The sequence below is a fragment of the Furipterus horrens genome, unplaced genomic scaffold (genome assembly GCF_987537825.1).
Source record: "Furipterus horrens unplaced genomic scaffold, mFurHor1.1.pri manual_scaffold_1, whole genome shotgun sequence".
Lineage (NCBI taxonomy): Eukaryota > Metazoa > Chordata > Mammalia > Chiroptera > Furipteridae > Furipterus > Furipterus horrens.
The window spans coordinates 99,683,470-99,711,236 of record NW_028327171.1 but is presented as its reverse complement, the minus strand read 5'-3'; the positions used below and the strand labels follow the sequence as shown (position 1 = coordinate 99,711,236).

The following is a 27,767-nucleotide window of genomic DNA, read 5'->3' as shown; positions in this document are numbered from 1 at the left end:
CAATTAACACATATTTTGTATATTGCATGTACTATATGATGTATTCTTACAATAAAGTAAGCTAGAAAAAAGAAAATGTTAAAAAGTTATAGTATTTATTTATCTTTAAACCCATATAAGTGAAACCACACAGTTGAAACCTGTATTGATCAAGGGCCAACTAGCTGTACAGTGAAGAGGTGAGGACAGGAAACTAATATCCATTTAGTGTATTATGGCTGATCATCTATTTTTCTTCTTCTGTATCTTTTCTCAATGGAGGGCATCACCTAGATGTTTAAGCCAGAAACTTGCCTGTTATCTGTGTTATCTTTAACACACCTTTTTTCCCTCACCAATCACATCTAGTCTTGTCAGTTCTGAAGCTCCATATCTCTCAATCTCAATCCATCCATTTCCTTCCAGACTCTTTATCACAACCAAGTTCAGGCTTTCTCTGGAATCCTTTAGCAATCTCCAAATGGACTTCCTGGTTTCTGGTTCCAACATTTCATGGATGAGAAAATTGAAGCAATATGACTCTAGACAGGGTACTAAGCTGTCTAATGAGAGACAGAGCCTAGATTTGAGCTCAGGTTTATCAAACTTTAAATACAAACTTTTAAATTCTATTAGATGTCTCATTCCTACAAATACCTCCTCCACCAATGCCGCTACCCCCAGTTATTGCATTATTCTTTGCACTAATGTGCTCCAATGATCAATATAAACAATCCTAGAATGAAACATTTTTAAATGGAAACCCTTGGTGCTCATTTTAAACTAAGCCCTTGTTTTGAAAGATAAGAAAGAAAAGGCTCAGACTGGTGCAGATGTTTGCCTAGGCCACAGTTCTGGTTAAAAGAATTAATCCCACCTCATGTTTCCTATTTCTGACTGTTAATCCTGATTTCTAACCCATAAAATAAATAAATGAGCTATAATTTTGAAAGCTAGCAATGTAAGGATTAAATGAGTCATGGGTATGAAAACACATTTGGATTATAATGATACAAACTGCCCATTTGTAAAGAATGGGCAGTTTTAACTAGAACTGGGATTTTTTTAATAGCTGGAAGGAATCATTAAAGTGTAGTTCCCTCATTACATTGGTAATAAAACCAAGGCTCAGAAAGATAAAGTGTGTGATGGGAGGTCCACACAAGCAAGTTGAAATTAAATTCCTGGACTCCTAGTTTCCAACCCAGGGTTTTTTCCACTCATCATGCTGCCTTTATGTGCCTATACAAAAATGAGCAGATAATTCTACAACAAAACACAGCAACTATCACTCATTCTGGCACACCTGTTTACACACAGGCTAGAGCTGCTTATCCAAATGTCCTCTAACTCCTCTCCTCTGACAATGACTTAAAGATATCCAAGCTCCTGTAAAAATGAAACAGGAGATAAAATAGCAGACTAACTAGATACTTTTGTACATCTTTCCTAACAAAGATCAGAGTCTTCTCTAGGCATAAAACTTGAAAAATAGTTTTTAAATGTGAAGAAAAAACTCAGAAATAAGTGAGCTGAACCAGGCACTGAGGGGGTTTAAATAAATTTTATATATAGAGATCACTTTATTATTTCCCTTAAGTAAGCTTTGTTTCATGCACATGTAGCCATGTTGCCATTTTCTGGCAAATAAGTTTTGGACAAAAAATTCTTTTTTCCCTAAAGGTCCACAACCTCCACAAACACAGCATCATCAAGCCAAGAGCTCACATCTACCAACCTTACTCCATCACGTGGACCCGTAGACACTTGTTCCACCCTCCACAGGATTGCTTGAGAGAATTACTCATAGATACAGAGAACGGACTGATAGTTGCGAGGGGTGTGGGGGTTGGGAGCCTCGGTGAAAAAGGTGAATGGATTGTGAAGTACACATTGATGGTTACAAAATAGTCAGGGGGATGCAACATACAGCATAGGGAATAAAGTCAATAATATTGTAATAATTATGTATGGTGCTGTGTGGGTACTAGAAATATCAGTAGGAACACTTTGTAAAGAATATGATTGTCTAACCACTATGCTATACACCTGAAACTAATACAAAATAATATTAAATGTAAAGAGAAAGTGTGGTACTGGATAAAGGAAAATAAATAAATAAATAAATATATATATATATATATATATATAATGTTTTTTAATAAAGAATAATGGCAAATTAGCTGTGTTTTGTCACAGCTCTGTGGGCCTTTTCTAAGCAGACAGAAGATACACTAGGAAGGCTTCTGTGCATCAGGATAGACTTCAAACTGCACCGTCCCACATAAAAGCAAAACTTTACTTGGGTCATAGCAATAAGGAAACACAGAAGAGAAAAATGGTTAAGTAATCATCTAATATTAGTTTATTTTTCTGAATTCCTGAAAAGAATATTAGGCTAAGCTTGGGTTTGGAGAACTTTAGACCTGTATTATTTTCATCAGACTTCTTACTGTCATCCTAAACTGTAACAATCACAATGATGGTCATGACAATTATGAAAAAAAATTAAGAATTATACATTAAAATCCCAAGTCCTTTAGTATCACCACCTAATTTATGAAGAAAAAAAAAAACCTATGCACATATTATAATCTATGGTTGAAGTAATTGATGGTGTATTGGAAGAAGGAAAAAGAAATCCTAGATTCTATATCCATAAAACCCTGTTAAGTGTCCCATTTAAGTACATCAAGTCTGTGGCTTCATTAATTATCTCTTATTTTTATTTAGGTTTCTAGTGATCAGTCCCATTCATCTGATCATAAATTCATGTAAATGGAGATTTAAGACTATTTCTTTCCTGCAGCTCTCCAATCAGATTCTCCTTTCCAATTTCTTCTTGCATGGATATTTTGGAGTGCCCTCTGATTGTCATGCAAACCATGTGCCTTTCCTTCCCGCAGATCCTCCCACCATCACAGAGTCCAAGAGTAACGAAGCCACCACAGGGCGACAAGCTTCGCTCAAATGTGAGGCCTCGGCAGTGCCTGCACCTGACTTTGAGTGGTACCGGGATGATACCAGGTATGTATGTGCCAAATCTGTTGTGCCCAACTTCTGTGATAGGTGGCCCTAGTGGCACCAGGAGCCCCAATGACAAAAACTAGCCCAAGTATACTTGCATAGGCCTGTACTCTTAGACTCTTTCTTTTCAACATTTTTTTTTATCAAGTGCTTTCAGGACTGTAATACTTAAGCTGAAGCTTCAAAGCACTCAGGTTACATGCAGAGAGTGAGGTATGTGGTTCAGTGGATAGTTTCCACCTGCATGTTTTTCTTGCTTAGAGTGGAAATCAAGCCCAGTGAAACTCATCCATCCCTGGGGTCTTCTCTGTAGATGGACGTTGATTCAGATCATATTGAATTGCACTATTAACACGAGGAATGAATACAGAACAACAGACTCTAACCACTTCCTTTCTCTTCTTTTCCTCCAATATAATGATGAAAAAGGAATTCCTATGCCAAATCTTCATCAGTGTTACTTTTTACTCTTCTGTTTTTGAATTCTTAGGATAAACAGTGCCAATGGCCTTGAGATTAAGAGCACAGAGGGCCAGTCCTCCCTGACAGTGACCAACGTCACTGAGGAGCACTATGGCAACTATACCTGCGTGGCTGCCAACAAGCTGGGGGTCACCAATGCAAGCCTAGTCCTTTTCAGTAAGTATACCAAATCAGGCCCAATTTGGGAGCATCTGGTTGATCGAATCCTCCCATGGAAAGCTTAAAAATCACTTATTTATTTACTAATGGTAAATTTATATAAAAATCAGACTATAGTCACAAACAAAAATACAGGTTCTCAACCCCTATGCATATGACAAGTTTACAGATGGAATAATTTATCTCTCTATTCTCTGGCTTACTTTTGATATTTGTCTTGTTTTCATTTGTCTGTTTGTATACATATCTCTTGGGTGATAGTCTCTTTAAGGAGCAGAGGTGATGTAACATCCCAGAATATGGATGAGATTTCAAAAATGGCAGTGATGAGAATTATTAAGTGATTAATAATCAGTGAGGATGGATTAGGTGCTGGCAGAAGAAAGAGGCTGGAAAAAGAAAGTGTATTATGTAAAAAGAGAGAAAATGGAACAAATGATTAAAATATGAAATCCATTGGAGAAAAATGTTGCAGAAAGGTTACCGTATGACAGCATGAAACATTTTCTAATGTATTTTTAGAAGAGAGATGGAATGGTAGGAGAGGGGCATTTCTGAAGACCAGTGAAGAGCCTTAGGACAGACCCAGGAGGGATCAGTTGTGGTAAGTGATTGATGTTAGCAGGAGAGCCCACTTTGGAGCCTTGCTCTATAGCAGCTTGTTACCATTGGGTACCTGACCCCCTGCCTTGTTGGCTGGTGATTCTGCACATAGAAGCAAATGCTCCCTGAGAAATAGAAGTATGATGGGTGAGATCCTGAAAGATGATAACATGTGGAATAAGGAAATGTATATCAGAATAAGTAAAACAAGCAAAATTGTTAGTACATGCTGGGCCAAAAAGTTCATTCTAACTAAAGCATAAAGTCCAAAGAATTTACTATTATTATTTTAGAATAACAAGCTGCTATGACATTTTTTTCTACACAGATTAAATTGGAAACTCTAGAGATACTGTGGCCAGGAGTGATCTTTCCATCTTACTTTATATAGTTTAGAGGAGACTTTGAGAAAAAAAAGATTTTTAAAAGAAAAATCCATTTAAGTGAGAGTTTTCTTGAAATATAATATTAAAATCATTTAAAAATTGTTCAAAATACAACTCCACTTGTAAGAAATAATAACCACAAACTATTCTCATTGATACCTTCCATTGACTTAAGTCTGTAAGAGTTGGATATGATACAGCTATAAAGATGCTCTGTCAATATGAAGCTTAGAATTCATACCTCTGTTTACTTGCCTCTGAAGGCCAAACATCAGTGTTCTTTATTCCAGATATAGACATCAATATCTCATGACACTTGAGAAGACATTTGTTAAGAAATATAGTTACCTGTTTCATTTCTGACTTTAGGAATGCCATAAATGGGGGAGGGGGGACAGCCTTAATGATAAATTTGAGATTCTGAAAAGTCTAGAGTGATCTGGCTAAATAAAACAACATATACTTAACAAGAGGTTTTATAAGGATTGGAAAAGAGAAAATTGGACAATTGGATTAGAGAAGGTGAGCAATTATAAATTTGCATTACAGTAGCTTTTCTTTCTAGCCAGCCCAGAACTGCACTAATGATACATTTCAAGTAATTAATAAGTGACAGCTAAAGACAGAGAGAAGGAGGAGGAGGAAGAGTGGCATACTTGAGGAGGACAGAGAGAGAATGGGCTGGGTCAAAGGTAATGGAGATACTGTCAGTCTGGGGTTGGTGAAAAAAGGTCATCTCAAGCCTCATAATAACATTGCCCTAAAAATAAAAGTCCAATTAAAGGACTTCTAAGATTAAGCGAAATTAAGAAGTGCCCAGGGAAATATGTCAAGAATCTTACAGAATTTCTATTTGTAAACTCAAAATCAAGGAATTGCGCAAGTGTGGCCCTTGACGATTTCACAGATGTCACCCTCAATTACCTTTGTGAGGTGTGCACAGCGCTGTGGTGAACAATGTACTACTTCCCAGTGAGCCCACACTCCCCTCTGCAGAGCAGCCCACATGGGCACGAGCTCTGACTCCAGCAGCACACAGAGGCAGCACACGCATCAGCATTCAGTCTGGCATTGATTTCTTACCTTATGGGAAAGTTAGGAGGTGTCATACAGAAGAATAGAGTAAGAGAACTCATTAAGTTCTGAAGGGAAAAGAAGTTTTTAAAAGTGCTAAAAAAAATAGTGATTCTACTTCCCTATTTCTTAGACCCAAGGCCTAAGCATAAACATTTTAAGGGGGAAGTTCTCTGTGCTTCTCATGTACAGGAATCACTTCCACCATGCCCACCCCACCCCTACCATTTAGGTTTCACAGATGCATTGTTACTACAGCCTTCATAGCTGATTCCTTGGGAATGCAGCTCTGTGGTGACCTGTTTCACACAAAGGAGAGAGAGAGCGGGAGAGAGAGAGAGAGATGGAGCGCGTGTGGAGAAGGGAAGGTGGGAAGGAAGAAAAGGAAAAAAGAAAAAAGTACATCTGTGAACAGACTGCCCGTAACTTAGATTCAGAGTAGGCAGAGGGTTTAATGGGAGGAAGGAAGACACTGTTGGTAGTGCTTTTACATAGAGCAGAGTCAGGAGGGGAGGGGTGCCTGGGAGGGATGGCTGCGGCTGGCCGCCCTGACAGAGAGCACAGTGTGGGCAGCGGGGTGCTCTGCTGACCCAGCCAGTCCAGAGCAGATGAGGCAGCTGGTGAGTTGCTGCCAGCCAGAGGTAGCAGCCGGTGTAAACCAGAGCCAGAGCCCCTGTAGAGTTCACGATTATCCATCTTCATTGGTGCATCAGCACATTTTCAGTGTCCACCACAGTGACTTGTGCTGTCTTTTTATGCGGTGTCAATTTGCGGTCACTGCTACATGTTGCCCTGAACCATAGGCACACATATACTTCTCCACTCTGTATTAAAATAGTGCTCTCCAAAGGGATCAGAACAATGGAATAGAGTGCAAGAATACACTACACTCATAGGACCTTTTTCCTAAGTCAATGGAAGCATTTCTTTCTCGTGTCTGGTTCTCCACACATTCTAGCATTATATTTGTCAATGATCCATACTACCTCAGGCTATAGATCCAAGTAATCTAGCCTTTTATATGTTCTTCTTTACCCTGGGCAAAGAATTCCACTGTATAATTTTTCTGAACACATTAATCTATTGGTACAATGTGATGGGCAAGGATTCAGTTCCTTGGTCTTTGTCATATGGGGGAATGTGTATCACCTGGGTGAAGACTGGGACTTCTGATGATGCCGTTGTCAGTCTATATAACATAAGAGGTTCCATGTTTCCACAGTGATGACTGTGATGCACCCACAGAGGAACCCTATCTTGTTTCACTGCTTATGTTGAGTTACTTTAAAAGAAACAGGGAAGGAGAATAGTAATTTTAATATCATTACTTATTACCAACTGAGTGCTTACAAGGTACTCTGCACATGTGCTGAACACTTAACATACATGATCTCATTTAATCATCATGACAACCCTATTAGGTATTCATATTTCTCCATTATACAAAAAAGTTACGTTAGTTATTACAACTAAGTAAGGGTGCTGGGACTTAAATTCATGAAATCTGTTTCCAGAGTCCAGGCTCTAGACCAATGTATTATCTAGATTTGTGTCCATGGGGAAATGTTAGGAGATATATCTTTTGTTGTTTGGAGGTGAGAGGATATCTAATTTATTTCTCCATTTTTCAGCTAAGAAGGTCTTTCAACTACTATTATATATACATTCCTTCCCACCCAGGAGCACTAATTCTGCCACAGCCCACTTCCATTTCCATTAACTCCCACCAGCCTGGATCCATAGTTTAGACTGCTGGCTTTCCTTCAGCACATTGGGATTCTGAGCTGATAATTTAGCCCAGTGGTCAGCATTTGACCCTTGAGGGGAATAGTCCCACATGTTAAAAAAGGACAGTCCCATTGATCAATGTGTGGATTGATGAGGTACTTTACTACAATGCTGGAGGCTGTTGAGTACAAAAGAATAAAAGTACAAAGAAACCTACACTGGGTCATACCATGTAAGTGTGTAGGAGGTTTTTAAATTTTCTTTTTAATTTTAAAAGACTATTAACTTTTAAAGCTATACTTGATTAAATCTCAAGTACTACCTAAGCAACCCAGCACTGAGGAGGGCCCTCAGAATGGGGGCTTCCTCCGCTTCTTTAGAAACCATTTTGAGTTCTTATCTCAATACTAGTTAAGATGAGGTAAAACCTCTTTATCAGCTACTTCTGCATACACCATATAATAATCCAGTCTGAGCAGCTATGTGAACACTTACCCACATGTATTTTGAAAGAGTGTCTGTAAACTACTTATAAAGGTTCTCTGTTGATACAAAAGAAATAGATGGAAAACTAGTTTTAGTTTCAAAAACAGCCATTGAATATGCTGACTTCCCAAGAGACCATTGAACATCTGCAATACCCATTGGATATTAAAATAAAATCATATCAGAGTTAATATATTATGTGTGTGTGTGTGTGCGTATATATGTGTGTGTGTGTGTGTGTGTGTGTGTGTGTGTGTCGCCAACCCTCAACTCTAGCTTTTGTCATTTAGGTGCTTTAAATGGAGATGGTTTTCTTGTGAAGTGAAAATGCCCATACAGCAGTTTTTCATGGTGTCCCAGCAGAATCAGTCAATAATAACCCAAACCCCCATCTAGCAGACAAGAAACTGAAGCTCAGAGTCAAGGGGGTTACTAAGAGCCACACAATATAGTACTGGGATCAACGTTAAAGTTATGTTCCTAAAACCTCCCAATCAGTTACTAAGCGAGGTTGACCTTGTCAAGTACTAGCATACCTCGGAGATATTGCATGTTCACTTCCAGACCACCACAATAAAGCAAGTATTGCAATTAAGTGAGAAGTAATCTTTTTTGCAGGTGGAAGATCTTGCCTTCAATTTGTAAAACACACATCTACAAAATGCAATAAAGTGAGGCACAATAGAACAAGGTATGCCTGTATTAGCAGCCAAAAGACAAAGCACATACACAGCACCAAGGTCTCTGACCTCCCTGACTTTTGAAGATTAAAAATTGGAGAATTTAGGTTTCATTTTATAAGTGAAATTTACTTCATTTTATAGGAGGTCACAAACCCTGGTATAAACTATAAAGTACAACAGAATGAGGTGGAAGGATAGGGATTAAAAGCTGAGATGGGATGTATCTAAGGAATGATAAGAATGGAATTAAAAGAATGAGAATAACTAATAGGACATCATAGGGCTTAGAGGATGATAACAGGATGGAGCTAAGATGATAATAACAAGATGGGCAACAGTTGAAAAGGCCATAAGAGGAGGGTGAGTGAGATGGTTTAACAATACAAATGGTCTTGTGGAAGTGAGGGCAGAGTGCATGTTCCCAGCTGTGAACAGTGTGATGAGAAAGTATGAAGCTGAGTTATTTAAATTGTTTAAATAATAACAGTAATAATAAAAATAAAATACAGTAGATAGAATATAATATGGGACAGTGGTCTCCTACTGCTACATAACTACTGAGAACTATTTATTTTAAAAGCTGGAAACTTAACACCAAATAACCAGTGGAGTTTAAACCATTTTTCTACTTGACACTTGTGTAACTAAGACACAATTGTTCATTGTGCTGTTACTGACCTTTTCCATCTAAATGCACTTAGGAAACTTTGGCGTTTAAGCTACAACTTTCAGCCAAGCTAGAGAAAAAGCCCACTCTGCCAGGAGACTGGGTTTTCTGTACCCAGATATACTGAGTGCCCAAATTCCAGGAAAACCTACTCTTTCTAAGTAAGCTTATGGTACAAAATGACAAGAAGATTAAATTTAAATATGTATATATGCTTTTCTCTTCATGGTTTTGATATTTGTTGATTTTTACTGATCATTGATCTTCATTTAACCAGGCTGCTGGGAGGAATATAGAATAGTGTGTGCTAATTATATTACACTATACAGGGGTTATGAGTAGCAAGTAATGCATCCTATCCCTAATACATAATCCTGCCTTCCTGAAAGAGCCTCAGAAGAGGATTTAGAGTTAAACCTGGGGTTTTGATGAGATAAGTAGAGGGTACCTTCAAGCCTGAGTTTTGTCAGCATGTACAATTTATGCTCAGTAGCTTAGGGATGGATGGGACTGTGAGGGGCAACATAAGTTAAGACCCAAGTGTTGAAAATAAAAGCACTTCTCGTTTCTCAGTAGGATGTATCATCAAGAAAATTTGATTGGTTGATCAAATTTCAGGTGACATTGTATTACCACAAGAAGGTGAGATTAAGGAAAAGACTAAAAATAAAATTATATTATGACAAGAAACTTATTACCTTGGCATCACTCTTGCACTGATATCAGTGATGTGGAAGTAAAAGCCTGAGGGAAAAGTTGAATTAGTATTTCCCAAAATAAATTTTCCAGATGCTTAGCTAGAGCTAATATGACCTCTAGAGCTTAGGGAGAGGAAAGGCATCCTTAGCCACCATAGAGGTCCATTTGTTATGAGTCAAACTGACCAAAACCAGGATCAAAATGCATAACCTGAACGTGATCACTACTGCTATAAACACCCTCAACCCTAATCCTCAAAAAATTCTGTAATTCTGGTAGTGGGTTTTTCCAGTGGAGGGTGGCCTCCTGTTTGTAGGCTTATCACAATAGGATATTGTCCCCGACTCTTGCTAAATTTTTTCAAAAGGCTTTGAATTTTGTGTTACTAATAATTCTTTAGTGTTGGCAGGAAGAACATACAGACACTTTATGGAAAAGATAATCTTATTGGCATTGAAATTCATCTGTTTTATAATTGAGCAACTAAACATGAAGATATATATTTATATATAAACTCTCCATGATGCTTATTATTTTTTCCCCTTCAGAGCGTGTCTCACCCACAATCCCCCACCCCATTCAAGGTCAGTATGATTTTCATCACTGTAGCTCTGTTGCTGGGTCATTCTCCATCATCTATAATGTGCAAACACACAGACTAAAACATATTCACAAAAGTAACACACAATTGAAATCACTTTTTTTAAACATACAAAAGAAAGTCAGTCAGTTGCCCCCATACCAGTTGATAGGTATGTAACATATTCATCACCTAACTGAACTTCAGGTTGGTTAATAGTTGGGATGATGATACTAAAGTAGGAAAGCAATTTTTTCTTCAATTACAGGAAACTGTGAACCCCATATTTGGAACACAGCCAATTAAATTCTGTAGCTCATAAAATTATGAATCCTCTCACTGACCACACTCATATTTGGAGGTTTATAGAATCTGAATCTAGAGTATTACTTGTAAAAATGAATTAATCTACTGCCTAAGGTTGAACTCAAGCATATCACAAGGATATTGCTTTTTCTTTAAATCTTGGTCAATTCAGGGGCTTTTCCTTTTAAACATAATTATTTTAGAAAACACAAATAAAAAAAGGGCAATCATTCTGTATTTCTTTTCATAAAACTTTCTACACACTCAAATTAAATTTCGCTTCCTACATCACATTTAGATGCAAGTTGCAGCCCCAATCTTCTAGCTTAAGGCTGTTTAAAGGCAAATTGGCAAATAAAATTAAAATAATACAAAAAAATCTGAAATGAAACCAACCTACCATTGAAATTAAATTCCAGAAAAGTGATTTGCAAATAACACTCAAAGACCTGAGAAAAAAATGGAAAGTAGGCCATGCAGGGGCTAATGTGGAAAAAAATAAATCCAATTAAACAAGATTATTGTATATACTCTAAAGGAAATGTGCTCAGAATTAAAGGTAGGAAGCTGCAGTTTTATTAGTTTGAAGACAGATCATGTTTCATTAACATTTGTCCAAACTAAAATGAGGCTAGAGTTGGGTGTAGAATTCAGTGTCAATAATGCAATGTTTTTCATATCTATGTATTCATAGATGTTTGAATTATATTTGAAATGAGGATTGCAAGGTTTTAAGGATCAATTAAACAGCTTATTAAAAGTTACCCTTAAATTTTAAGAAGGGCTCAAACTATTTTTAGAAGAACTCTGCTGAATAAGATCTTTTCCTAAAACATTAATGAAATCTGTTTCTTATGCCAGCCACTAAAAATAAGACTGTTAAAATGTGCCTGTTTTTTACATTTGACATCAAACTTCATGTTCACTGAAAATATCCCATTTTGAATTCTTGATATGCCATGATTATTTTAAGACGTTCATCATATAGTGTTGCAGAGATTAACACCGTTTTACCATGTTGCCATCTTGCGAGTATCTTAATGTGACAAATACATACATACGCATTTGTCCCAATGGATAGTTTTTCAAAAAAGTCGTGCTATATCCAAGACGAACTTTTCACAGTGTCTCTAGGTCCTTTGTGAGAGTTCTGCAGCTAAAAACTCAAATATTTTATTGGGTCATGCTTTATGATATATGTAACATTGAACAAAATGAAGCCAGACACTCTTCTCAAAGGACTGCAATTGGATATTGAAAAACAGTCTGATTAAGGGATGGAGTATGTCAGATTTTGTTGAGCTTGATATTTTCCCACAAACTGAATTGTTGATTGGAGAATGACCCTAGTTTGATTTTAGATTGTAGATAGACTGTAGATAGCTTCTGTAGATTCAATAGTTTTAGAGAACATAGTTTATTTTACTAATACTTTGGGCTTCTGCTGTTAGAAATTGAAAAGCTGTTCATGGAGACTTGGGAGAGCTGGTGTAAGAGGCTGGTAAGGAAAGATAGTGCCCTCTTAAATTCCATATTTTTTACAAGGACTTTATTTTTCTAGGGATCAAATCCCTTTTCTCCTTGTCTTTCCAATCAAAATGGCAACCCACATGAAATGAAGTTTCCCATGGACGGAGGGGAACTAACTTACAGGGTTCTTAATTTTTTCCATAGTGCCACTTATGTACTGAAATATCTATGGAAAGCATGCCAGCCTCACTGTGGTCATAACTATAGCACTAGCCACCTTCATTTAAATAAATATTGTATCCTCTCATCTATGTGGAATCCTACATTTCAGACCTTAGTGTTAAAAAAGTCTGTAAGCAGTTGGTTGATGCAAAGGGCCTGAAAGATTTTGAGCCAATTACTTCCCTTAAGGTGTTTCAAAAGTAGCAGAAAGTACCACAGATCTATTTCTGTCCTCCCATCATAAAGAGAACTTTTCCTCCTACTTTCCAGTAACAGAAATACATGTATATTTTCAGCTGCTTCATTGTTAATACCACTCATTGGAGGGGCTCCTACCCCCTCTACATGGCTCATCAGGCTGTCTGCGAACAAACAGCAGAGTCACAGCAGGAATGCATCCCTAAACCCCTTCAAGCTGTGATTAAACAAAGCAAGGCTCAATAAGTCAAATGTATTTCCCCTGGGTTTCCTTCATCATATTGCTTGATTCTCTGCAGTGATAATGATATTACTGGAATTATACTAAAGGATAATTTGTATTGTCTGTGGACAATCAGAAATTTTTCAAATGTCCTTTTCTATTCTGCCAAAGCAAAACAAAACAAAAAATCAGTGTGCTTCTCTGCTTCTATTTAAAAGAGATATATATAATAGTGGTCCATCCTTGATCTGTTCCTAATAGACGGTTTTCTCATTAATTTTAATTTTGGTTTATATATTCTGAAATGAGTCCTGAATGGCATATATTTGCATAACTACCCCAAAATATATCTCTGTAGAAACTCCACTGAATTGTAAAATGAGGAAGAAGTCCACTCAGAGGGAACTTTTCTCACTTTGTTAGTCTCCAATCATTTCCCAAGGCCTCTGAATAACGAGCTTCCTCGCGCATTGCCCATCAGGATGAAAGTGCACCTGGAGTTGCCCTCACACTTGGGAGGACTGCAGGTTAAAAATGAGGTGAGCAAACCAGCCTCAGAAACCTAAAGTTACATGAAAGAAGAGAAAAGGACAAGGACAAACATCATTGTCTTATTTTTATCACCCTCAAGTGAAGAATTCCCTTGAGCTTGGGGCTCTCTGGGCTCAATCGGCCCATCCTTCCCTATCACAGAAACTTTTTTAAAAAATTAATAACTGAAATGTCTCACTTGTTTGCCTCCCATCTGATATTTATCCCAAGTGAACAGCCTTTCCATTCACTAACCCAGTGTGGTGAGTGGGTCTGGGAAATGTTGAGATTATCTTCCAGGTTCAGGCATTGCACTGGGTTTGTTCACAGCTACTTGCCATTCAGTTCCTGTTCTGCCGTTGATAAAACACATTGCACATGGCTGGGTTTGCATGATTAATACAGCTGTCTAAAGCTTTCTCTGAAAACAAAACAACCCCCCCCCCAAATTAAAGTTTAAAAAAAATAAAATCCAATCCACAAACAAGCCAGGCTTGCAGAAATCTAAAGTCTACCTGGTACATGTCCTCATGAGGCGGGCTAGTGATGTTATGGGCAGATTTGGCATCAGACCAGCCAGATTCTATCTACAATAGGAGGATGGGATATACCTCCCCTCACCTGGCATTCCCAGGAGTGGGTTCTCAAAATCAGACTCCATGGGATGAGAAGAAAACTGGAAGAAACATCCTAAAAATATTCCATGCTGTAAAGATGAGTGGATAATTTCCTACAGCTTTACTTATTTTCTGTAGTATATTATCCTGGGTATCAATGAGAAAACGCCTCTTTTCAGCTCCTTATTATAGCATCACTTTCAGCTTATCTAACAGTGGTAATAATAATAATAGCTAACATTGATAGTGGGCTTCTCATGTAGCAGTAGAGCTCTAAGGCTTCTTTCATGTGTTACCTCAACCCCTGCAACTCCAAGAAACTAACATATACCTTCTCCCACGCTTTTTCATCATCACAGTGCACCCAAACTTCAGTCTGTCCATCGCAACACCCAGGCACATGTATAAATCTATAGCACATTTTAAATAAACATTATGTATGCATTTATGTTCATTAAATATATATCTGTTTACTGAATTTAAAATTTTCATCTAATACTTTATGTAGTGTAATGTTTATAATACACAATACTCAGTTATCTTAATATCCATACAGTTTTACCAAGACCATTTTCAAATATACTCAGCACATAGAATGTATGCCCAGCTCATGCAGAGATGTATATGAGAGCATTCATCTTTAAAAACATGAGCAGAGCTCTCTGGCATCGGCACATCTAATTTCACACACTTATTCAGGCTGATTTACATATGCCCCTCTATTAATCATGGATAATTACTAGCATTGTTCTCTTTAATTCAGTTTTTCCAACTGTGAAATGGGAAAGAAATTATATTTTTTATGCCTATAAGCTCAAAGTGGTGTTTTAAATAATATATTAAAGAGAGCTTTCAAGTTCCTAGAAAGAAAGCATATTGAATTTAAAATATTCATATTTAGATACACATATTTCTCATGATTTTTAAAAGCACTGATATTTAGAGATGTACTTGTATCATATTGTCTGGATATTAATCAGATATAAGCTCCGTGTGGCTTCATTATAGTTTGATGTATTATGGATTGTAGGGATATCTGAAATGCCCACAGACCTAACAAGTTTAAATATAGAAGTATCTCAAGGCCAAATAAAGAAATTCATTATTTCCTCCATCAATATTACAGTATTAACTTAAGAGGAGCTGAAAGCTGCACAGTTTCCTGTTTGTGACACACACACATCCACTCACACACTCAGTGCATGCCTGTCAAGCACATTACCACTAATTCAAAGTCATCAATTTAAAGAACCTACCCCTTTTCCTGGTCAAAAGTATAAAGCATGTTCTAGCAAAGGTTTCAGTTTTTATATACATCACTTCTTTCCCATTGACTGGTGAAAAGAGGGTCTTGTTTTTACTGTTAGAACTTCGGCAGCTGTGTTGACACAAATTTACAGCAAAACCACGAGCTCTGATTAATACACAAGACGATAATTAGGAGTGAACGTTAGTACCCTGACTCCTTTCCTGGGAACAACAGTGTGACTTTCTCTTGATTTTTGTTATTAATTGGGAACCAAGTGGAAGAGTTGTGCCAATACTTCACCTGGAATCAATACTTCTCTTGCCAATCCGGTGATTTAGACCCAATAGGTGTTTGTCTTTGCTGAATTCATTTCTTTGTCTTCCTCTTCTCACCTCTCCATCCTTCCTACCTTGGTTTCCTAAACAGTTCTTATTCTCTCCCTGTCAAACTGTGCTAGAAAGAATAAATCTGAAATTTATTTATATTGCTGTTTAAATGTCCAACAATAGCTTGGAAGTGTCACCTCTCTCAGAATTTACATTAGCTTCAAGCTAAATGGCTAAAAATCCTACAGCATCAGTGTAAAAGCAGAAGAATTTTTGGTTCTTGGGACTCCTTTCTAATGGCTTTTCCTCTTTTCCTAGTTTGGATCTGCCTACAACAGTCAGCCTTTCCTGGTGACTTCCCTGTTCTATTGGATGGCTGTGCGATTTAGATTTCTAGAGCCAGAAGGGATTTGAAGATGAATAATTTTTGAAAATCCAAGCTCACACTACATTTTAATTTGATGGAAATATTTCTCTAATATGAGCTTTATGGGAAAAAATCTTTCAAAGTAACAATTACATTTGAGGATTAAGTTTAAATAATTGACAGTCTTGTCTTTTTAATTAAAAGAAATAACGCTGCCTAAAAAGAACTCAATGAGATTTGCAGCAGGAAATATGTTGGCATGCTGCCCCAAAGGGTGAAAAGACCAGGATCCTGAATGGACAGGAAAAGCTGATGCAGGTCCCTCTAGTCTTTAGAGCGCACCCCCAGCAGAGATTGCACCAGTAGGCCATTTAGCAGGAAGGTAACAGCCTACTGTGAGGAACAGTGGTGGATGTAGCTAGGAAGAAGGTCCTGTCTGTGGGAGATTTGCTCTAGGTTCAGGATTCCTGAAAGGAGTGGGACTACTAAGAGTCAATAATAATAATAATAGTACATAGTCTTCCAAGAATTCTGTCATAATCAATACAGTCACAGCCCCTGATGAATGTCATATAATAACCCCCAAAAGTATAAATTTAAATTTTAGTCTGCCCCTTGGCTTTCTCTTTCTTTTTCATTTGAAATTCTTATTCCTGGTTTTTATTTCTTAATTTTCTTTTGCTCCACATTTTCCACCTTATTCACCTTGCATTACATATACACTTTTCCTTTGATATCCTTCAAAAAAAGAAAAGAAAAGAAAAGGTTTTGGTAGTATTAGCATTCACTTCTAAACCATGATTATCAGTCATGCAAGCACCATAAAGCCGTTATCCTCTCTTTATGGAGGAAATATCTACTTCTGAAGAGGCAAGATACAAAATAAACGTAGTAATAACTTGCCTTATGCAGTCACTCTGTCCTCACAATGGTCTTTCATCATCACAAGTCATTGGTAGGTATTAAAATTAAAGGAACCCTTCCATGGGGGGAAAATCAGCTTAACTAGCTCCACCTTCTTACATCCCCCATGTATACTGCTGTGTAGAAGCAAACCTGCCATGTCAGAACACAGCATGACATAATGAGTTTGGAATTCTAATTTAAGGTATTCACAGGTACCCAGGTATGATGAGAGAAGGCAGACCGCTCACTGGGACTTCACTAAGAATTGTCAACTTACATCCACCATAAATCAGGGGGTGTGGGGAGAGACTTTACGAGTCATTTATCATGCTGCCTAATTGGAGCCTGGAGAGCCAAGCACCCTCGTAGTTTACTATGCTGTTTTGCTTATCACTGTGCTGATTCTAAAAAAAAAACACTTGCCACATCTCTGTAACACATGTGCATACTTTAACACCTAGACATTACCTAACAAAATGTCTTTACTATGAATTACAGCTTTCTGTCCTTTCTACTTTATCTGTCATATAGTCACAGCAAAAATTCTGACCTAACCGCTCACCTTCTAATCTTGCAGTTTCAGTATGAATTTTTTACCTATCTGAGAGGACACTGTTTGGGGGGGCAACAACAGGATACTGTGGTTTTTAAAAAAGCGGTAAGAGGTAACGTGCCTTGGCTGAGTGTCCATTCTGTTTACCGTCCCATCCTCTTCAGTCCACACAGCACCAAGCATTCCCAGCCATGTTCTATGTGGGAACATTGCTTGGCCATTCTAAAATCCGTCCTCAAATATACGTGCAGATTTTGTCTGACTTGGAAGCAGGGGATGATTGTAGAGCAGAAACAGCTTAAACAAAAGAAACCAAGCACAAGCTTGTACTTCTCTTTGTTGAGGAGCAAGTTAGAGAGCTCCTTGGGAGATTGGTTCTATTTTCCTCCCTGGAGTTCCAGAGCACAGGTAAGTTCATCTTGAAGGTTGCTTAGTGTTGCGGTGCTGAGAAAGATGGAATGATCGTGGCGGCTGGTCTTCCCTTAGAGGACCATTCCTAGCTCTCTTAGTCATTCAGTTAGTAGCATGACTTCTTTTTCTGTATGTAGATGTCCGCTCCACTTGCTTTTGCTTTGTAGAGTTTCTTTTAGAGTTCATGTTTTCTTCTCCTTGTGACTTCTAACCATTAGGAGGAATATAAGAAAGAGTCTTCATCCTTGATGCGCAGTGAAAAACTACCTTCTGACCCAGGTTAAATTTATTTGATAATGCACAATATTTTGATGACACCATTCATTCACTCAAAAAAATAAAAAATCGATCCTAGTACTTTCTGTGTGCCACGCTCAGAGCTGCGTCTTGGGAAAGACTGTGGCAAGTGAAGCAGACAAGGCCTCCATGCTGTGAGCTCGCCAACCGGGTGGGGCAATGGATGAGGAATTAAATAATCACAAAAAGCTTTGCTGAGTTTGCAATACCTGTGTGCTGTTTAGGGAGCACAGGACAGGGGCGCCTTTGCTAGCCTGGACTGATCAAAGAAGGCTTCCAGGTGAAAGTGAAATTTAAAAGGTAGAAAGGAAAAAAAGGAAAGAAGGACAGAACATTCCAGTATGTACAAAGGTCTAGACTTCAAAGAGAGCTGGATAATATTAAGTCTGATTAATTTTAGAAATCTGAAAAAATAAAACCATAATTTTTGCCTTAAGGGTTTCTTACTTGTTGTCATTTATATCTGGCTTGTTTAAAAAATAAGAAAAAATATTTAAAAAGGTAAGCCAACTGAGTTAAAGGAAAAGGGATCAGCATTTCCACCTCTGTTAGACTTTGAGGCCAAGAAAGAGTATGTGCTGATTTCATTGTGCAGAGATGGACTGGTACTGTACACTGTATGATAAGTGGGCCGACTTGGGGTTAGTTTTCTGGATACTGAGAGCCTATGATCTGCTAGAACCTCTACAGCAAACTCTCAGCCTCTCAACAGGGAGGTTAATGGTACGGTTTTATTTTATTTATGGGAATGATCAAGTTGTAAGGAGCCATCAGTGTTTTTCAGGAGCTGCCCCAGAACTCAGCTGTGATGCTATATTGGTAGTGATAGATGAATCCTGGCGCTCCGAGTAATGAAGCCACAGAGAGGGGTGCAAAGCAGACCTGCCTTTATCAAATCCTGTGCCGTGGTGGTTACTGCCATGCGTGTAGGTCCAAGGGCAACTAGGAGCACACTACCATTACTAATCCCTTATCTTCTTATTTCCAAGAGTCTTAAAAGCCCAGAAAAATCTCATAAATTCAAATTCCATAGGCCAGGTACCTTGTTTCATGTTATTTGAATGTTTTTTATTTTGAAACATATGAAGTAAAAATACGTATTACATGGATTAAAGACCATCTTGAATCCCTTAGAATGTAGATCTAAAATGTATTCCAAAAACAACTTAGAGCGGAGAAACAGAGAGAGATGAGGAAAACCAGGAAGAGTAAATATCTCTAGAGGCCTATCCAAACCTGTGCTTTTAATCCTTTTTAGCAAGTCAAATAAATGAAGGCATGAGAGGCTTTAAAATGCATGCTTTTAAAAATGGAAAACATAATCTACTGTTGCACCAACAACCAAGGAGATTTAGGGCTGGGAGGTAGTTCTTAATCTCATTTAATTATGAGATGACTGGTCTTTAATTCCAACAAGAGATAAAAGGCCAGGATAGTCCCCACAGGTGTAATGGGCACATTCCTGGCACAAGGGCACAGTGCTTCTTTCTTTAAGACAGAAACTGCATGTCTGGCCCTAATGCGTTACTGACAGCTGATTCAAATGACTTTATGTGCGGAGTTTTTCTAACCTTATAGAGATTTTTAGGTGGAGCGGCCCGGGGAAACCCGTTTATTAAACTTAGACTCTTGAGCATTCTCTAGCATTTCAATTCATTGACTATTAAAAATTAAACCTCTCAGGCTAAATAAGAAAACCACTGGGCTTGAGAATGCTGACTTGCTGTAAGCAACTTGATGTAGCCGTCTTTTGTGTTGGGAGTGCTTGGTGAGACTGCACTCTCTAAAACTTGGCTATTGTCACTGAGCAGAGCTCATGGTGATTAAAGTCAAGACATACACCTCTGCTTACTCTACAGGGCAATCACATTAAGCCTGCAGTCAGAGAGACCTCATCAACCCAGATAATACATTTTTTAGTATATCATAATTTCATGCTGCTGAGACTATGTTCCCTACAAAAATTAGACCTCACCTATCTTAGCTTTTCTTTGGTTTTACTATGTGATACCAGCCAACTAAAAAGTGAGGGGGGATGGTGGCAGGTATTCAGTCTTCTTGTAATAATGTCAACCCAAAGCTAAATAATCAGAAATTAATTATTGACTCCCCCCACCCCTGGACTTAGAGGGCATTTTTAATGCATTGATTTGTTTTTATAACTAGTTTTCTATTCTGATAATAAGTGTTATGCATTTTCATTATGGAAGAACTTGAAATTCATGAAACTATGAAGAAGAAAAATAAAGATCATATATAAGCTCCTTCCTCAGAGATGGCACCATTAATATGATATAAACGAATGTTTTGTCTGAGTGTTTGAGCTGTCTGTGTACTGTAAACTATTCAAGTTAAACCTCCTAAACTACTCTCCATTTCTTGCCCTCTCAGAGGCTGGGCACGTTTCTGTGACTTGTTGAAGGTGATCGCAGAGGCTGGCCCTGGACCGGGGCTCTCCCCACAGTGACAGGTGCACTCAGGGCTCTTCCAGGTCCTACATCAAACCTGACTCATTTGATAGGAGATTTCCTCTGACTTATGAGAGATTGTCCTTGTGCCACCTCCAGGATTTCCAGTAAGAATCCCTCTTTTAGATGAGAGAGCTCCTGCATTCTCTCCCTAAAATGGTATAACAACATTTTCCCTTTTATAATTTTGTCTTTTTCTTTGTTTTAATGTAATGACCTTTTACTTAAACATTTTTTATGATTTTCTTCAGTATGGGTCATGTGGTTTGTAGAGGGTTGGTCCACTAATAATGAGAATAAGGAGTGAGTCTCCAATATTTCATTCACATTGTGTAAGGAGAAATTATGTCAGCATTGGTTTTGGCTTGGGTTTCTTCATTCATTCAACAAGAAGTTACCTCCATATGTCCAAGGTGATGGATATCCTGGTTAATCTCTCATGCCCCTGATGCACCATGAAAGAGCATCTGAAGTAAGCTCTAAGAGAAAAAGCCCTTATAAGTATCCGAAAGTAAAGTTGTAAGGTCCCTTTATGACCCAGATTTAGCTGAAGGAGGCCAACTGCCTTTCTCAAATGTCGATGACATGCTAAGACTTTTTCGTTTTCCAAACCAATCTGATAAATTCTCTTAGTAATTAGGATAATGGTCCATCCATGAACTAACTTTAAAAAACAGGGATAACTTTAACATTGAAATTTAGACCTGTTTTTCTGTTTTGGCTTTTCCTCCCTGAACCAGACCCAGAATGATTACTGTGATTCTCCGAGAATATTACTGTAGGAATATTAGGCAATAGGGTTTATAGAGCATAGGAGAAAATAAAAAACTCAAACATTCCAAACGGAAATCACAGGCATATCTTTTTCTATGCCAAAGAAAAAATAATAATACTTGTGAGTAGAAACTGCTAATCCTTAAAGCCTCTGAGCACAATGGGGAACCCTTCGAGAAAGAAGTTAATAAATTTCAAAGTGTGGCTTTGAAAATTGAATTAATAAAAAGTCTCCATTTTAAGCCACTACAATAATAAAGGTTTTATTTTTCAGAACTGTAGCAAAAAATAAAAGTCAGAGCACAAAAACTATAAATCTCCATGGAGGAACCTTACCAATGCTGTGTTTCAAGTCCTCGATGTCAGCGAGAGAAGGGTCTTCTCCTCTGTTTCTTTCATTAAATTTCTCCATGATTTTTTAAAAACTATTTTATTTATTTTTTAGACAGAGGGGAAGGGAGAGAGAAAAAGAGGTAGACAAACATCAATGTGCGAGAGATAGATCTATCAGTAGCCTCTCACAGGCCCCCAACTGGGGACCTGGCCCACAACCCAGGCATGTGCCCTGACTGGGAATCGAACCAGTGAACTTTTGGTTCACAGGCCAATGCTCAATCCATTGCTACACCAGCCAGGGCAAATTTCTCTGTGATTTTAACCCCCTCCCTCTCTCACACTTTTTCCAGGCAACTGGAGTATAAAATCCTTATTGAATTTGGACCCCCCCCCCCACTTTGCTTACTAATTCTGGTGCAGAAAAAAAAAAGTGCCATTAATTATTTTAGTTCTCTAATATGTCATTTCAAGAACTGTGGCACATTAGAAGACTGGCCTTCCAGAAAGAGTTGTGCCATATGCAACAGAAAAGAGACTGTTTCCTTGTTCAAACAGTGGCTGTGGGAGGTTAAAACATGAGCCATTTATGTACAAGTAAAACTCTGAAAGTAGAAAAACTATGCAAACAATATGAACCCCCAAACTCTACATAAGCTACATGTGGTGGGAACTAGTGCTTATAAGCAAAGGATTGGAGGGACATTGTCAAGAGTCAAAGCACTAAAAATCAATTATTTTTTTATGGGTTTGTTGTACCCTCATCTTCTCTCCCAGATAGAACTCAGAGCAGGTAAAATGCCAAAATCATCCATAACATAGATATGAAAATTTTCTCAGGTAATAGCGAGTTACCAAATTTTAAACTCTAGAGTTTCTAATGAAGCATTTCTCACCTTCACAAAACTCACTGAAATAGAGAGAGAGAGAGAGAGAGAGAGAGAGAGATTGAGAAAACTAATTATATCACATAATAGGAGATGAGAGGTAAGAGAAATAATAAATCTTCTGGCGTCTGAATGAAAAAAAAGCTTGGATTTTTATTTTCTAAGGTGTACATTTTCATTAGTCATAAGGACATTCTGAAACAAAGCTCAGCTCTCCAGAAAAGTGTCTATGTGCCAGGATTTGAGGACCAATGACAGGACCTCCTGCCCCATATGGCTCTTCCAGTGGCTACATTCCCAACAACTCTGCCTTGGATTAAGGCATGGTGGTTCCAGAAGGAAAACAGAATCTTCCCCTGCCTAGAATCATAGCTTAGGCAACTCTGGAGGTTTTAATTGATTCATTAGCCCACTCATTCACTCACTCACTAACTCACTCACTCATTCATTCATTCATTCATTCACTCCATTCATGCACTCAGACATTTATTCAGCAAATCTGTTGGACATTTACTCTGATAGAGAAATACTGAGAAATAGTGAACAGGAAGATATCGTCCGGGCCAGTGAGACAGGCTGAATCAGCTCTTCTTAATGCTTCAGGTTTGTTTAACATGGCTGGGTATAAAGACTCTGAAAGTCAAAGACAGATTAGCATAAATTAGTCAAGGCATTTCCTTTTTCTAGTATTAATTCTTTCCCCATTGCCTCTCTGTACCTTCTCATCAGGAGGTAATATCTAGGTATATGATGGTGATGCTTCCAGAGAATTCTAGAACTTTCCCTGTACTAGATGCCCCCAAAGTATTATCCACTGTATAGCTGCAGTAGATTTATGTTTTTATTTTATTATTTGGACCTGCACTGCCACGCTTACTTGTTAAGTGTGTTTACTAAAGCAAGATAAATATGTGGTGAGAAGTTTCTCTGAAAAACATAAATCATATGTTTTAAGTATATTCTACTAAGCGTCAAGGGAATCCCTACAGAAATAATATCCCTAGCAAGGCTGTTTTTCTCAAGAACTTGAGATCACCTTTGCAATAAAAATAAGAATAATTTTTAGTTGTCAAAAATCAAAATAAATGTTGTTCTTGTCTATGACAATAGGAAAGACTTTTTTGGAGAGTAAAATTTCAGTCCTGCTCTGACTGAAAAAAGTAATGTTGCTTTTATTTTTTCCAACTATTGCCACCTGGTGGACAAAGGTGTTTAAATCTTTAGACGGTACATAGGACTATGCCTTACTATTACCACAAGATGGCACAACGCGACCAGGTTTTCAAAGAACCAGGTACAAAAGTATCATCATTTTGCTCCTGAAGAGAATAATGTTCTGTTACAACAGAAGATGATACGTTGGAAATAATAGTACTAAGTAAGCACCTAATTCTCTTGTCCTGAAGACAAATGGAATTCTGAGTCTTAAGATCATTAATATTTCACAAACACATTCATTTATTGCAATAGGAGTACAGTACTTCCTAAAATGTAAATGATAAATTTTTATGATCCTTATGAAGTTTTCTTCATATAGTGTAATATTTTGGCAATGTTTTAAAATCCTTTTAATGAACTCCTTTTAATTGACTAAAGATCAATTAAGATATCCATTTAAAGCATAAAGACTCTTACCCAAGCCTGTGCCAGTGGCTGGTTCACCTGGACACGTTAGTAGTTTTTGACCAAAATGATGCCTAATCAATCTGCTTCAGTGCGCTAGCCTCTCTCAACATTTTGCTCATCTGTATTATTGCGGTGGATTGTTAAAATTTTCAGTTCTTTTGGCCTATACTGCCATGGCTTACTCGTTAAGATATATTTTCCTCAGGCCCTGGCTCGGGTCCTTGGCAGGTTAGAGCAGTGACCTGATTACACCAAGGTTGCAGGTTTGATCCCCAGTCATGGACCACAGAATCAACCAATGAATGCATAAAGAAGTGGAACAACAAATTGATATCTCTCTTTCCCTCTCTTTCCTTTTGCTCAAAAATGAATTAAAAAACTTTTAAGCTTTATATTTTTTCACCAATATTTTACTGATAGTCCTTTGTAGAAGGTATTTACCGTAAATCCGACACTCTTTTTATTAACTGAGCATTTCATTTGTGTCTGGCTGCATTCTAAGTATAATATAGTACCTGATTTATTGAATTGATAGCACAAATTTATAAAAAGAAGTTATGCGACTTTTTTTTTTTTCCTAGCCTAAGCCCAGGTTCCTAACAATTGCTTGCAATTACTCCCATGAGGCCTGTGGACCAGCGATGGAACAGGGGAGAACAAGTGTTTCTTACATAAAGATGTTCACATCAGGAATGTACACTTCTTTGGGTGAAGAGTCCCACTCTGTGACCTTGAGAAGTCCTTACAAATTCCAAAGAATGACTAGCCAAAGGCTTGACCAAAGAAAGAAGGGAAGTTGCACTTTGCACAAGAGCGGAGCCAAACTCTCCCAGTCAATACTGCATCGTTTCTGTTCCAGTGATAACCCTAGAGTTACATACACTACAGTTGTAGAGTCTCGATTTCATAAAAATACCAGAGGGGTGTGGGGGAGTAATGGGCAGGGTCCTGGCTGGGGAACTGCGAACCTTGAACCACAGTATCAGCTCTGTGTGACCTTGAGCAACTGCTTAGCCTCTCTGGGCCTCAGTTTCCTCATATCGTGATGGGCATAGTTTCTATGGTGCCTTTTTAACAACTTGTAAGGCAATATGTGGATTTCAGAAAGTTCTCAGAGCAAGCGTTGTGAAAGAAAACAAGTGGCATTGTGTTCCACATACAACTGAACCATCAGTGGGCAGATGATCAGTGTGGCTGCCAGGCAGACACCGGTGCTTCCTATCTCAAGAGAACTTGGCTTCACATCTAGGGGGACAGTGGTATCAGCTGCCGGCTTCTGCTAAGACAGGGATGGAATTCCCCCTCCATTCTCTGTCTAGACTTTCATACAGAAGACACCCTTTATTAGTGCAAGGACACTAGGGAGGGTGCTGGCTGGTGACTGAAGGACGTCTGGAAGTTCACCAGCAAGCACGATACCAAGGACGTTGACGCTGGATGTCCCATCCACCCCGCCTCTGGCCTGTTTAGGGAAACTGCCCTTCTATGCAGTCGTAGCTTGCCCTTAGGAGCAGCCTGGCTGACGCTAGTTTTACTAATGCTGAATTACAGCCAAACGTTTTCAAGGCCCCAGACACTCGGTTAGTGGCGCTCTTCTTATATAGCCACCTTAGAGTTCCAGGAAACAGCATAGGTATATGCTTGGCATATACTTACTTTTCACATATTTCATTGATTCTGGATCTCCTGTCATGGCCCACTGAGCACTCCGAGAGCCTTCCTGCACTGGCTGCCCCCGCCCCGGGAACAGTCACGGACGTAGCCCCTGCCGCCCCAGCACTCACAGTCCAGGGGTGCAGACAGGCAGTCATCTAAACTTCAGACAAACCTATTTGAAGTTAACACTGAGATGAGCGTTAGGAAAGAGAGCAGAGCTTATGATAAAAGGACCTCATTTTACCAAGGAGACTAACTTCTGAAGGGTGAGTGAAACGTCTAGTAGAGCTATTATTGGGCCAGAGGCGCTCTGACAGAGGAAGCACGGAACCGTGGAGAAAGAAGGAAAGCGTGCGGTCCGGAACACAGAGCTGATAAACATTGGTGAGAGCTGAGGGGCAGAGCCATGGGCGCCATCCTAGGAACGTTGATGTCTGTCCTGGAAGCCACGGGAAAGCGCCCACAAGTTTCAAGCAGGACAATGAGGTGACTAGACAGCCAATTCAAAAGGTTCTCTTAAGTTTCAGGGTCCAGTCAGCTTACTTTCTTAGTGAAAGCATATGATTCAGAGATGATGCACGACTTTATGTCCAGATCACCGAGAAGAAAATCATGTCCCACGGCGATAGTTTGGGCTCCTGTATTTGACTAACCACTCAGTCGGTCCTCAGATTCAAAGTGGTATCCCATGGAAATTTTCCATAGTTACTTCTACCGATCTCAAAGTATTCTGGTCACGTTGATAAGGGTACTTCAAAGGGAATACAAGCAGTGGACCTATTTGGGCTTTTCCAGTCCTGACATTTATTTGTATATATTGAATACCCACTGCCTGCCAGGCTCTAATCTAGACTCCAGGGACACAAGGGTTGACAAGACAGTCACTATTGCTGCTCTCTGAAGCACCTAATGAACGAGATAAACTCTAGACAAGCAACTAAGTCGATGTGTAACATGATGCCAAGTAGCAATAAGTGCCATTAATATTAGTAAATCAGGACAAAGAAATAGAAAGTAACAGAGGGAACCGTTATTTGATAAGGTGAGGGGAGAAGTCCTTCCTGAGTTGCCAACTAAAACATTTTAGCAGAAATCTGAATGATGTGACTGAGTGAGCCTGGCAGAAATGTGGGGGAAGAACATTCCAAACAGATGAAACAGCAACTACAAAAGTTTTAAAGTTGCAATGCATTTAGTATGTTAGAAGAAAAGAGGGAGTGGAACAAACCAGGGGCAAAATGGTAGGATGGTGTTGGGAGCCACACACACCCTGTCACTTCACCAGACCGCAGTCCACAGCTCCTCTGCCTGCCGCCCTCAGGTTCTTGTGCTTGTCTACACATACGGCACGGAGCATCAAGCACCTGTGGTTACAAACTGCTTTTGCCACCTCCAACTGCACAATGTTTGTTCAAGCTGACCAGTCTCTTTCCCTGTGCCTTGCTTTCGGTCTCTGTCAGTGTGTGAGTCCACTAGAATGGTGTTCTGCCTTTCCTCTCATTCTCCTTCTGGGGGAGAGTACCAGGCGACTTTTGTGCTTCTTCTCAACTGATAAAGAATTTTTTATCTGTTTTTGTTTTGCTAAATGTTTCTTTTTTAGAAATTGGCACCACCGTGCACTTCAAGCAAAAAGGTATGGTACTCATTTCTAATTATCTTCTTCTACATGTTAATATTAAAATGTCATAGCAATGTGTTGGTGTCTCATACAGTGGACTTTATTTCATCTTAACAATTTGTGATAATTTCCATAACACATTTGCCACTATTCTTTCCTAAATTGTAACCTTTCT

The 27,767-nt window shown here is 38.6% G+C and overlaps 1 protein-coding gene across 3 annotated transcripts in view; it reads left to right on the top strand.

Annotated features, from left to right (window-relative positions):
• The window catches only part of LSAMP (limbic system associated membrane protein), a 679,473-nt gene that overhangs the window by 643,239 nt on the left and 8,467 nt on the right, over nt 1-27,767 (top strand). The window contains exons 5-8 of one of the 3 annotated variants that reach the window (XM_090276839.1): nt 2,886-3,006; nt 3,497-3,645; nt 10,523-10,558; nt 27,575-27,607. In XM_090276839.1, the coding sequence (XP_090132965.1) occupies nt 2,886-3,006; nt 3,497-3,645; nt 10,523-10,558; nt 27,575-27,607 (339 nt within the window). Of the gene's footprint in view, nt 1-2,885; nt 3,007-3,496; nt 3,646-4,170; nt 4,243-10,522; nt 10,559-27,574; nt 27,608-27,767 lie in introns of those variants that run through there. The other 2 variants (XM_090276855.1, XM_090276849.1) reach the window with 2 other exon arrangements.